Source organism: Bufo bufo, chromosome 10 (genome assembly GCF_905171765.1).
Source record: "Bufo bufo chromosome 10, aBufBuf1.1, whole genome shotgun sequence".
NCBI classification, from domain to species: domain Eukaryota; kingdom Metazoa; phylum Chordata; class Amphibia; order Anura; family Bufonidae; genus Bufo; species Bufo bufo.
This window is the reverse complement of record NC_053398.1, coordinates 144,144,470-144,157,245: the sequence shown is the minus strand read 5'-3', so window position 1 is coordinate 144,157,245 and position 12,776 is coordinate 144,144,470. Positions and strand designations below refer to the sequence as shown.

At 44.8% G+C, this 12,776-nt stretch overlaps 1 protein-coding gene across 1 annotated transcript in view; it reads left to right on the top strand.

The window, feature by feature from the left end:
- CDH1 (cadherin 1) overlaps positions 1-12,776 on the top strand; it is a 47,010-nt gene that overhangs the window by 21,421 nt on the left and 12,813 nt on the right. The window contains exons 3-6 of the mRNA XM_040410748.1: positions 8,291-8,499; positions 10,934-11,038; positions 11,125-11,280; positions 11,609-11,753. Coding sequence (XP_040266682.1) covers positions 8,291-8,499; positions 10,934-11,038; positions 11,125-11,280; positions 11,609-11,753 — 615 coding nt within the window. The remainder of the gene's footprint in view (positions 1-8,290; positions 8,500-10,933; positions 11,039-11,124; positions 11,281-11,608; positions 11,754-12,776) is intronic.

Here is a 12,776-nt window from a genome sequence, read left to right as displayed (position 1 = left end):
TGTGAAGCGGCCATGTTGATCCAGCTGACGCATCAGTATATACAAGCTCTGTGATATATGCAAACTTCCTCTATTGTATAGCTTCAAAGCACCGCCATCGCTATACATTAGGCTGAGTCAATGTGGACCATAAATATTTAATAGCCACCTTAGTGTGTGGAAGGAAAAGGAGCGGCCTCCCAGCAAAACTGCTAAACTGGTAATGGCACAATGCACACCAGTCCGCCAATTCCAAGTAGGTGCAAAGGCTTACAGGGGCATCGCAATCTCAGACATTTATGGGTTTAAATATTGGGTCATCCCTTTTAATAATGGTTAGCGTACTGGTGCTTTGTGGAGGAAAGACAAGTGGGGGAGAGGGATGGATTTATCAAACTGGTGTGAAGGAAAACTGGCATAGTTGCCCTTAGCAACCAATCCTATTCCACCTTTCATTTTCCAAAGAAGCTCTGAAATATGAAAGGGGAAATCTGATTGGTTGCTATGGGCAACTAAGCCAGTTTTCCTTTACACCAGTTTTGATCAAATCCACCCCAAGGCCTGTTCAGGTTTTTTAGCCTCTGAGTGTGAATAAGGGGATTCAGTTTCATTCACTGACAGCAAACAAAGACCTAGAAAATGAGGGCCTCATTTATCAAAACTGGCCACAGCAACCAATCAGAGCACAGCTCTCATTTCTCCAGAGCAGGTAATGCAATGAAAGCTGAGCTGTGATTGGTTCCTGTGAGCAACAAGGCCCGGTCTTGATAAATGTGCCAAATTTGCCCCAAAACATTATAGATCTGGCGCAACGCTACACATATTAGACAGTTTTCTCTGAATAAGGGTATTCAGTTTCAAACAGAGACCGAGAAAACTATTAAGTGCCCCAAAACTGGGCCTTGTTGCCCACAGCAACCAATCAGAGCACAGCTCTCATTTCTCCAGAGCAGGTAATGGAATGAAAGCTGAGCTCTAATAGGTCGTTATGGGCAACAAGGCCCGATTTTGATAAATAAGTAAAATTTATAAGAAAAAAAAAAGATAGATTTGGCGCAAAGCCAGACATATAAGAGACTTTTTTTCTGTCTACTTCATGACAGGCACATCTTACAGCTCCTTTTAAACACACTCTTTTCAAAACCATCTGGAAAGATGTAAAAAGTGTGCAAAACAAATGATAAATTTGGCGCATGCCATGTACTCCGTTTTTGTGGCACAGTTCGCTATGGCAGTGTAAGGGCTTAATGGCGTCTCCCTCTCACGCCTCTTCTTATCAGTCAGATACTAGGGTTTCAGTCCAGGGGAGGAAGAAATGAAATTCCTGATGAGTTGTCTCTCCCCCCACCTTGGGCTTGCGGTGATTCAGACCTGGACGTGTTACAGGCGATGATGTCATCATTTCACCTGAACCGGTTATGGAGAACTTTGAAAAAAAAGACTACACAAACATCCTGAGACTGAAACGCAGCAGTTTCATCCACAGGCCCCGGGGACAGCCATATAAGGACAGGGAATGTGACAGGCAGGTGTGGTCGGCCATTCCTCCAGCAAATGTAAAGAGACATGACAGGGAAATTAAAGATATTCCTGGCTCAGCCGCCATTACCTGCCCTAAACCTCCCCCGAAATGATCAGAGTAGTTTATTTGGACTCTCTATTGAGCCATTTGGCCATAGCCCTATTATATAAACAGCGTACGGCACTATTATGTGGGTTATGTGCGGCACTACCATGTACTGTATGGTGCTGTTATGTAGACACTGTATGACATGTGGGTACTATATGGTACTGATGTGTAGACATTGTATGACATGTGAGTACTGTATAGTACTGATATATAGACACCTTATGACACGTGGGTACTATATGGTACTGATGTGTAGACATTGTATGACATGTGAGTACTGTATAGTACTGATATATAGACACCTTATGACATGTGGGTACTGTATGGTACTGATGTGTAGACATTGTATGACATGTGAGTACTGTATAGTACTGTATAATTCTTCACCATTCCTCTTTACAGAACTGTTTCAGTTCAGCAATATTCTTGGGATGTCTGGTGTGAATCGCTTTCTTGAGGTCATGCCACAGCATGTCAATCAGGTTGAGGTCAGGACTCTGACGGGGCCGCTCCAGAAGGCGGATTTTCTTCTGTTTAAGCCATTCTGTTGTTGATTTACTTCTATGCTTTGGGTCGTTGTCCTGTTGCAACACCCATCTTCTGTGGAGCTTCAGCTTGTGGACAGATGGCCTTAAGTTCTCCTGCAAAATGTCTTGATAAACTTGGGAATTCATTTTTCTTTAGAAAAAGTTCACATACTTTTTCTTGCAACTGTATAAGCATATCAGCAGCACAGCATCCAGATTGCCATACTGAAGGTAGTGCTGATGCAAAGACCTCCACGATCAATGATTTGGCCCTGTATGGCTGTATTATCTATGCACCCTATGGCACTTTTATTTGGCCTCTATTATAGCGATATTTAAAGCTCTATCATTAGCAATTCTCGTATGTAAATACATTTTTGTTTTGATGCTTTTTCCTTCTTATTTGTAACTCTTGTATGTAAATGGTCCTTTAGATCGGCCTGTAATTAGAGCTGTAATTAGCGCGGTGACATCCTGAATATTCATACTGTCTCTGGGTGTGCCGCCATGAAGTCCATTATCAGTTTCTGCTGGTTTCTGTCTCTTTTTATTGCTTGGTTTGTGTATCAGTGTGTGGCGAAGGGGTGACCAGTCCTGTAGACGGAGGCGGTAGTCTGCTCCCGGAAGAAGAGGGTTTACATATTTGCATAGGGTCTGTTTTATGCAGGATGCTACAACCCAAACCCAATGTGCGATAAGGTTTTTTCACCTATAACAAGGAAATGTTCAGATTTTATAGGCTCGGGTTATGGTCATGTAAATGTGACTTAGTGTCATACTTCATCACACAGACCCCTCACTTCCTCAAAGCATTTCTTAAATAAAGAAACTGCCCCTTTTGTTAAGTTTTGTAGTTAGATCAATGACTCCACAAGGGTTATCGACCCAGCTTTCCTAGAACCCCATAGTCATAAGGCGGTATCACCTCTGCTCATAGCAGGCAGTTCAGACCGTGTGTGATAACTGGTAATACTTGTGCTTTTTCCTAAGTAAACTTCCATACGTGTTGCTCAGGCGGGCATGTCGTCACGCAGGGACCCCTGAGCCTCGTCATTGTCTTGTACGTGTTGTGTACACATTGAGCTGTTTTAGTAATAATGCATTTTTTTTCCAATGGGCGAGGACTCCGACAAGACAATGAGAGTGTTGCTTTAAGGGGTTTTAAAACTCTCACGACAGGGACATTTTCAGGACTCCTCCCTATGGGCTCGTCGCCTGTAGCGAGCCGCGATGATGGTGGCAAACTCCGTCCCCGTATCCAGTTATTTACATGGCTTCCCATGGGCGCCATTGAATACAATAGGCAAGGTGTAGGCGCCACCAGCTTCCATTCGGACCCCCCTATTATCAGCTGGCTACCTTTGATAAGGGCGACAGACGAGGTCTGTATGGGTTTTCAGCATGCAATCAGTTACTGACGGCAAGCAGAGATCTTGAAAATGGAATACAAAAAGTTACGCAAAAGTACACGGGAGACATTTTGATGCTAATATCACCTGGTTGAGAGTTCACAGACTAAAAAAAATGGCGCCCAGAAGATTTTTTTTTGGGGCTTTTTTTTGTTCTTTTTTTTGCAGCTTACAATGTCCCCTTTGTATCTTCACTGATGGCGGGGAGATCTTTCTATCTCAGAACAAATGGGATGCCTTATTGACCCCTTGACAGTCGCAGCTAACCCCTGTCTAATAAATCACACAATGCATGGAGTGGATGAGGCGCTGCCTCCAATAGTACGCCCAGACATAGCAAATAAATTACCGATACATTCTGACTCCTGAGTCATCGGTTAAAGGGTTCCAGTGATAGGTGGGATTGACGAAAAATGGTTCAAAGATGTGCAGCCAAGGACTGGATATCATTGTAAAGGCTCATGCACACAAACGTTTTTTTGCGTGTCCGTTTCGTTTTTTTTTTTGCAGACCATTCACTTCCATGGGGCTGCAAAAAAAAAAAAAAAAACGGAAATTATCTGAATATAGAAATTTCTAAAATCCAAATTGCATCAAATAATGAAATAATATACAGAGAGGAACCAAAGACTTTCTGGGTCAATATTGTAAATGTAATAAAGAGGGACATTTAAGGAGCACAGAGGGACTTGGGTCAAAATAAGGACTGTCCCTCCAAAAAAGGGTTCTGCTTTAGAGTAGGGCTACATCGTGTCAGCTGTCGCACGACCATGCATCGCAGTGTAGCCGGGCGGCCATAGACATGATTGGGATCGCTACGTGACTGCCAAGTTTACCGCCACTCTCCCTGCAGCCCCCTGCCATATTTGCTGCTCCCTCAATGGCCTCCTCCCAGGTGACAGGTGCACGATAAAGCGCCGCCGCCTCCATCTATGAGGCAGATAAGATCTATTTTACTAGGCGTGTATTCACACCACTTATTCCCCATAGCTCTGCATACAAGGGAGTATTTGTCAGCGCCTCAGAACTTTCCCTGCCTGGATCATGTTTCTCTCTTGATACTTGCAAGCGCTGCTGGACGCCATTCGCTGCAGGCTTAACAAAGCCAAGACAAGCGGCGCATTGTGGCCGGGAAGGGTCTAGTTACAACGGAGAGCTTTGATTGGAGGATGGGGTTACAAGTGTGCGGGCGCAGGTACACGCCAACGCATTGTCCGCAACCATTAAAGAACAAAAGAGGAACCACCTGAAGAGTTATCATAGGGGTGTTCCCATCTCTGCATTCCCTCATCCCCCCCAAAAAAGCATAGGCCCCTTGGTGGAACTCCAACCACTTGTTAGTTGAGCCCCGTTCTAGAGATAGGTGCGGGACCCCAACTGTCAATATGCCATAGGGTTAGGCTTGTTTCACACTTGCTTGTCGGATCCGTGAATACTGGGTGCTACCGTGCACCGCCGGCCCCCATTCACTATAATGGGGCCCGGCGGAGATCCAGCCGCAACCCAGCAAATATGCAGAGGAGCGGCCGGAAAAATACCGCTGCACGCAAAGGTTTTTGTCTGGTCACTCCTCGGCATATTTGCCGGGTTGCAGCTGGATCGCCGCCGGCCCCCATTATAGTGAATGGGGCGGACAGAATGTCGCCAGCCCCCAGCAAGGACAGATCCGACAGACTGTTGCCGGCCGGATCTATTTCATGCAAGTGTGAAACAAGCCTTACCCCTTGTAAAGAGTCGCTGTCACCTCTCCTTTAGTAACTACTTGCATTCCCCATGTAATTACTGTTCTGGAGCATGTATTATGTCTCTTTGTTGTAGCGTTCCACTATTATTCCTTCTAGAAGTTATAAATGGATTGCCAGCAGTTTGCAATACAAGTCCAGGTGGATGCTACCAGTTGGGGGTCCCTGCACAGTCTAACACTAGCAGTACTGATTGGATAAAGTCAGACTGTGCAGGGACACCCCCCCCCCCTAACTGGTAACACCCATCTGGACCTTCATTGCAAACTGCTGGCAATTCATTCAGAACTTATTTTTTGCAGGACAAGTTATAGTTTTTAATGCACCATTTTAAGTACATGTAATGATTGATTGAAGCCTAGCTGTTTAGCTAAAACCCCCTTTGTTTACGTCAGTAAAAAAGTGTATTAGTGGTCACTAAGGGGTTAAAAAATTGGCCGGGGGGGGCGCCTTTTCAGTTTTTGTCTCAGGCAGCAGAAAGGCTAGGTGCACCCCTGACCACAGTGAGGATACACATAAGGTGCACATGGTTTACGTCGTTTTTTATGGGGTTTCTTACCATTTTTTTTAAAATGTGTTTTATATGTTTGTTTTTTTTTCCGGTTAAAACAGCAACTCCAGATGTTAGCTGAAAGTCTATGGCAGGGATGCCCAACCTGCGGCCCTCCAGCTGTTGCAAAACTACAACTCCCAGCGTGCCTGGACAGACTACAGCTTTTAGGGCATGCTGGGAGTTGTAGTTTTGCAACAGCTGGAGGGCCGCAGGTTGGGCATTCCTGGTCTATGGGGTTTTTAACAGCATATTTTTTTTTATGGTCTCTACGAGAAGGTGAGCAGTCTGCGGGCTGGCAGGAGCATGCTCATAGGTTGGCAGTGTTATAGAATGGCGCCTGTTTCTGGACCAGACTTACATAGGAGACTAGGCGGAATATTGCATCACCCGTATACGACCGCACACTCACTGTATTTCTGCAGCAAGGATTTCCTTCCTCGTCTGGGTTCTACATTATGAGACATTATTGCGTGAGTTGATGCAAGGTGATAAACAGACAGCTCAAAAATAGTCGACTGAGCTTCTTCCCCCTTGTCCTTGGGGTCATTAATGGTGCCAGAGGTCGGACCCCTTCCCCAAAGCATTATAAAATGGGAACGCCCCTTTATTATTGACTTCAAGGCATAAACTGTATGCAGTACGCTCCTGAGCGCCCTCTAGTGGTGTTTGTAAGCAACCAGATTTTTATCATTTGCTTTTAGGCCGATGCAGGGGGCTACAAAACGGCGACTTCACAACAAGAGGGACGGATTGCTTATCCTGAGGGAGCGGCCATTTTTACTCCTTGCTATGCACCCACAGTGCCACATTAAATATAAATGATTAGGATTAGCAGTAAGCGCAGAGCACCCCCCCACCCCATGTAATCCCCTGATTGCAGAGCATAATCCCTCCATTTTTAGGTGGACCACATGAAATAATTATATCCTGCCTCATCCGGGGAAGCCTCATCTCAAAGCCTGTATTTAACTTTCCTAAATTACACCCCAGTCCTGGTGCGGAGACAACAATGGCGATTGTAATGATGTCCTACGTGTGTGTGGCTGGAAGTGATTCAGGATAATTGCTGCCTATTGTTAAGGCCTCTTGCACACAAGAACGTTTTTTTTTTTCCGTTTCCGTTCAGTTTTTTGCGTTCCGTATACGGATCGTATACGGAACCATTCATTTCAATGGATCCGCAAAAAAAAAAACGGAAGGTACTACGTATGCCTTCCGTTTCCGTATTTCCGTTCAATTCAAAGATAGAACATGTCCTATTATTGTCCGCATAACGGACATGGATAGTACTGTTCTATTAGGGGCCGTCTGTTCTGCAAAAAAAGGAATGCACACGGATGTCATCCGTATTTTTTGCAGATCCGTTTTTTGTGGACCTCAAAATACTGAAAAACCCATGCGGTCATGTGCAAGAGGCCTAACCTGCAGTTCCTGGAAAGTCGTCTGTTCAGTCGTTGTATCCGTTGCTGGGAAAGCTGGGTGACCACGGATAGGGCTGCCGCTGTGGCTGTTGTAGGGGGTAGGTCTGCCAGACAGTGTAATGCTGCGGCCTGTAAAACTACAACTCCAAGCATGCCCTACGGCTGCTCGGACATGCTGAAAGTAGTAGTCTAAGAAGCATATGTTCCCGCCAGAGCAGTGATGAGCTAAAGGTATAAGACAATGATGGTGGTGGTAGTAGAAAGGCGCTTTCAATGGATGATTAATCGTATGTGAGCGCGGGTGATTTGGGGCCGTATATTTTGAGTAACACCCATTTGATCAGGGAGGCGCTGGTTTCGTCTACTTTATTTATAGCAGCATCACATTCATACCTGGATCAACCCTCAATTCTTATTGCTGTAATATAGTTCTGTTTTCGTTGCTCCTTCTGCACCGTTCCTCTGTTATTATTCCTGGAAATGTACAGATACATTGGCAACGGTGCGTTACCATTCTCGCTGCCCGCTATCCAGTCACTGCCTACAATGTAGAGATAGGACCCAAGGTGAATGGTAACAGGGATCAATTTACTCCCACATTTCCAGGAGGAATAACAGAGGAATGGCTCAACGCAGAAAAACGAGATGCTCTGGGATTGTTATTTTCATGGTATTTAGTAAAAAGAGAGCGGACAGGTCTTCTGTAGGCACCTTCATGTGATCGACGCCATTGGGTGGGCATGTGGTGCCTATGGAAGTATTGTATGGGCGCTGATAAGTGGCTGGTTCAGTTGCACAGGGCTGGCATTGCAGTATGGGTATATGGATTTGATTGGCATATTTGTATGGGTATCACTGTGCGGCTGCTGCATTTTTGGGCATGGATATCTGCCCGCTAGTACTAGGTTGGCATATCTAATGGCTGGGCACTACTCTATGGCACGGGCTGGGGATATCAGGAGGCCTTGGCACCCAAATTGCAGATAACGCTTTACCCTAAACGCCTTGTTTCTCTTTTATTTCTTCCAGTGGACTTTGAAAAGTGTGAGGCGCAGCTGGTGATCGACTACGTGTCTGAGGACCCCCATTTCGTGGTCCAAGCGGACGGTTCAGTCACAGTGAAGAACGACTTAAAGCTCCACAAGCCAAGAAAGTTCAAGGTCCTGGCATTTAACGACAAGGGTCCTCTGACCTCCACCATGGTGACCCTGAAGAAGGAGCACGCCCGCCACAGACAGGTGGGTGAGCTAATCTGGGGTACATCCTAGACACCGACTCATGGTGGCATTATTTGATTGATTGGCGCCTTCGGATTAGAAGTTTTTTGATTTATCACTAAGAAATGGTATAAAGGTTGGTGGGTCTCTTAAAGGGGTAGGCCCATGAACAACAGAATAAGCGATATACGTATATGACCACTGGGCCCCCACCAACCAAGGGCCCCTGAGTTCCCTGTGTCTGTGGGACTGATTGATATAGCTGAGTACAACACTCGGATAGCTCCGTCAGTCCCAGGTACAGTGAATGCAATGGATGTCTCTTGTCTAGATAGATAATAGATATAGATAGATAGATAGATAGATATAAAATAGATAGATAGATAGATAGATAGATAGATAGATAGGAGAGATAGATAGATAATAGATAGATAATAGATAGATAGATAGATAGATAGATAATAGATAGATAGATAGATAGGAGAGATAGATAGATAGATAGATAGATAGATAGATAGATAGATAGATAGATAGATAGATAATAGATAGATAATAGATAGATAGATAGATAGATAATAGATAGATAATAGATAGATAGATAGATAGATAATAGATAGATAGATAGATAGATAATAGATAGATAATAGATAGATAGATAATAGATAGATAGATAATAGATAGATAGATAGATACAGTCATGTGAAAAAATTAGGACACCCTTTGAAAGCATGTGGTTTTTTGTAACATTTTTAATAAATGGTTATTTCATCTCCGTTTCAACAATACAGAGAGATTAAAGTAATCCAACTAAACAAAGAAAACTGAAGAAAAGTCTTTTCAAGATCTTCTGTAAATGTCATTCTACAAAAATGCCTATTCTAACTGAGGAAAAAGATAGGACACCCTCACATGTATTCCCTCTTAAATTGGCTCAGATCTCACACAGGTATATCACACCAGGTGCACATAATTAGTAGATCGTTACTCTGCATGTTGAATGAGGCTTGCCCTATTTAAACCTCAGACATTTAGTTTGGTGTGCTCCTGACTGTTGAAGTGAGAGTGAGCACCATGGTGAGAGCAAAAGAGCTGTCAGAGGACTTCAGAAAAAAGATTGTAGCAGCCTATGAGTCTGGGAAGGGATTTAAAAAGATCTCAAAAGATTTTGAAATCAGCCATTCCACTGTCCGGAAGATAGTCTACAAGTGGAGGGCTTTCAAAACAACTGCCAACATGCCCAGGACTGGTCGCCCCAGCAAGTTCACCCCAAGAGCAGACTGCAAGATGCTAAAAGTGGTATCCAAAAACCCTAAAGTGTCATCTCGAGAACTACAGCAGGCTCTGGCTACTGTTGATGTAGAAGTACATGCCTCTACAATCAGAAAGAGACTGTACAAGTTTAACTTGCATGGGAGGTGTGCAAGGAGGAAACCTTTGCTTTCCAAGAGAAACATCGAGGCCAGACTGACATTTGCCAGCGATAAAGTTGACAAAGACCAGGACTTCTGGAATAATGTTCTTTGGACAGATGAGTCCAAAATTGAATTATTTGGACACAACAGCAGAGGACATGTTTGGCGTAAACCAAACACAGCATTCCAAGAAAAGAACCTCATACCAACTGTGAAGCATGGAGGTGGAAGTGTCATGGTTTGGGGCTGCTTTGCTGCAGCAGGACCTGGTCAGCTCACCATCATAGAATCCACGATGAATTCTACTGTGTATCAGAAGGTGCTTGAAGAACATGTGAGACCATCAGTTAGAAAATTAAAGCTGCAGCGGAACTGGACCATGCAACATGACAATGACCCAAAACATACTAGTAAATCAACCAAAGATTGGCTGAAAAAGAAGAAATGGAGAGTCCTGGAATGGCCAAGTCAAAGTCCAGATTTGAATCCCATTGAGATGCTGTGGGGTGACTTGAAAAGGGCTGTACGTGCAAGAAACCCCTCAAACATCTCACAGCTGAAAAAGTTCTGCATTGAGGAGTGGGGTAAAATTTCCTCAGACCGATGTCGAAGACTGGTAGATGGCTACAAGAACCGTCTCACTGCAGTTATTTCAGCCAAAGGAGGTAACACTCGCTATTAGGGGCAAGGGTGTCCTATCTTTTTCCTCAGTTAGAATAGGCATTTTTGTAGAATGACATTTACAGAAGATCTTGAAAAGACTTTTCTTCAGTTTTCTTTGTTTAGTCGGATTACTTTAATCTCTCTGTATTGTTGAAACGGAGATGAAATAACCATTTATTAAAAATGTTACAAAAAACCACATGCTTTCAAAGGGTGTCCTAATTTTTTCACAAGACTGTAGATAGATAATAGATAGAAGATAGATAGATAATAGATAGATAATAGATAGATATGAGATAGATAGACAATATTTTTTAAAATAAAATATTTCATGGTAAACCAACAAACCATTTTATTTTCCGTGCGTTTGGTCTTTCCAGTCTGAACACGGCCACCACCACAGAAGACACAAGAGAGACTGGGTGATCCCTCCGATCAACATACCTGAAAACCAGAGGGGTCCATTTCCCAAAACTGTTATTCAGGTAGGTTGCAGAGAATTATCTACAGAAGGAATATATGGACGTGGCTGCGGCCGGGCCCTCCAGAGCCTCATTCTCTTCTATTGTAGATTAAATCTAGCAGAGCCGACGAGATGAAGGTATACTACAGCATCACAGGGCAGGGGGCCGACACTCCACCCGTGGGACTCTTCACCATAGAGAAATCCACCGGTTGGTTATACATCACCAAGCCCCTGGACAGAGAAGAGATACCGAGCTACAAGGTAAGTTCGCCGCCTGACCTAACCTGGAGACCTCCCTGTGACGTGGTCATGGCCTGCCATATCTGAGGAGCCTACAACCCGTGACCCTGCTGCCTCTATACCGCCATGACTCGCTTCACCCGCACCTACTGTGTCCTTCTCCCATACCATGTAGATTGTAAGCCATCGCGGGCAGGGCCCTCTCTCCTTCTGTCCCAGTCTGTAACTCGTCTTGTTCCTGCTTAGTGCACTTGTCTGTATTATGTATGTGCACCCCTTATCATATGTACAGCGCTATGCAATGAATGGCGCTTTAATAATAAATAATAATAATAATCTGTATTTCCAGATTCTTGTTCATGCCGTATCGGCAAGTGGAGCGGCCGTGGAAAATCCGATAGAAATAATTATCACGGTCACGGATCAGAACGATAACCGCCCGTACTTTACCCAGCCAGTCTTTGAAGGCACAGTGGCTGAAGGTTCCACGCCAGGTAAGTGATATCAATATCTCCGCAATCTAAGACCCCAAAGGTAAGGCTAGGCGACCATTGTACCGCAGCCCCTGAATCAGAAGCATTAACCACTTCAAGGGATTTCCCATTTCAGGCAATTTCTACATGATAGCAGGTACTGGGACCCTCAGGCATAAAATGTGGGAAAACCTGTCAGTAAGTGTTCAGTTTCACTGCAGCGCCACCACAGGCAAATATAAGCATTACACTCTGCCCATTCAAATCAATGGACTGTGTGTGTAATACAGGACAGGACAGGTCCTCCACAGCAAGAGACGCTCTTTGTAACTGCTCTCCGCTAAGAAACGAGTATCCTGACCAGAGCATCCCCTCTATTAACCCAGAATTCCCTAATAGAGTTTATGTAAATGGGGGCAGGCACCAAGGATCTCCTCCTTTAGGCTCCATTCACACGTCTGCAAAATGTGTCCGCATCCGTTCCGCAATTTTGCGGAACGGGTGCGGACCCATTCATTCTCTATGGGGACGGAATGGATGCGGACAGCACACAGTGTGCTGTCTGCAGCCGCAATTGCGGAGCGCGCCCCCGATTTTGGGTCCGCAGCTCCGCAAAAAGATAGAGCATGTCCTATTCTTGTCCGCAGCTTGCGGACAAGAATAGGCATTTCTATGGGGGTGACGGGCTGGTGTGTTGCGGACCCGCAATTTGTGGGTCCGCAACACACCATGGACGTGTGAATGTAGCCTTAGGGCTCATTCGGACGTCCGTATGCTGTCCGCAAAAATGCGGTCCCTTTTTTTGCTGATCCATTCACTTCTATGGGGCCCTTCCATTCCACAGCTCAGCAAAACAAATGAAACATGTCCTATTCTTGTCAGTGAAAATCAGGAGGTGGCCCCATTGAAGTCTATAGGTCACCAAGAAAAACGGAATGCAATCCGTGTGCTGAACTGTCCACAAAAAAACGGATCTGCATTTTTGAGGTCAGCATACGGCGATCTGAATGAGCCCTTACTGTGGGCCCCCCTCACCTGGTGAGC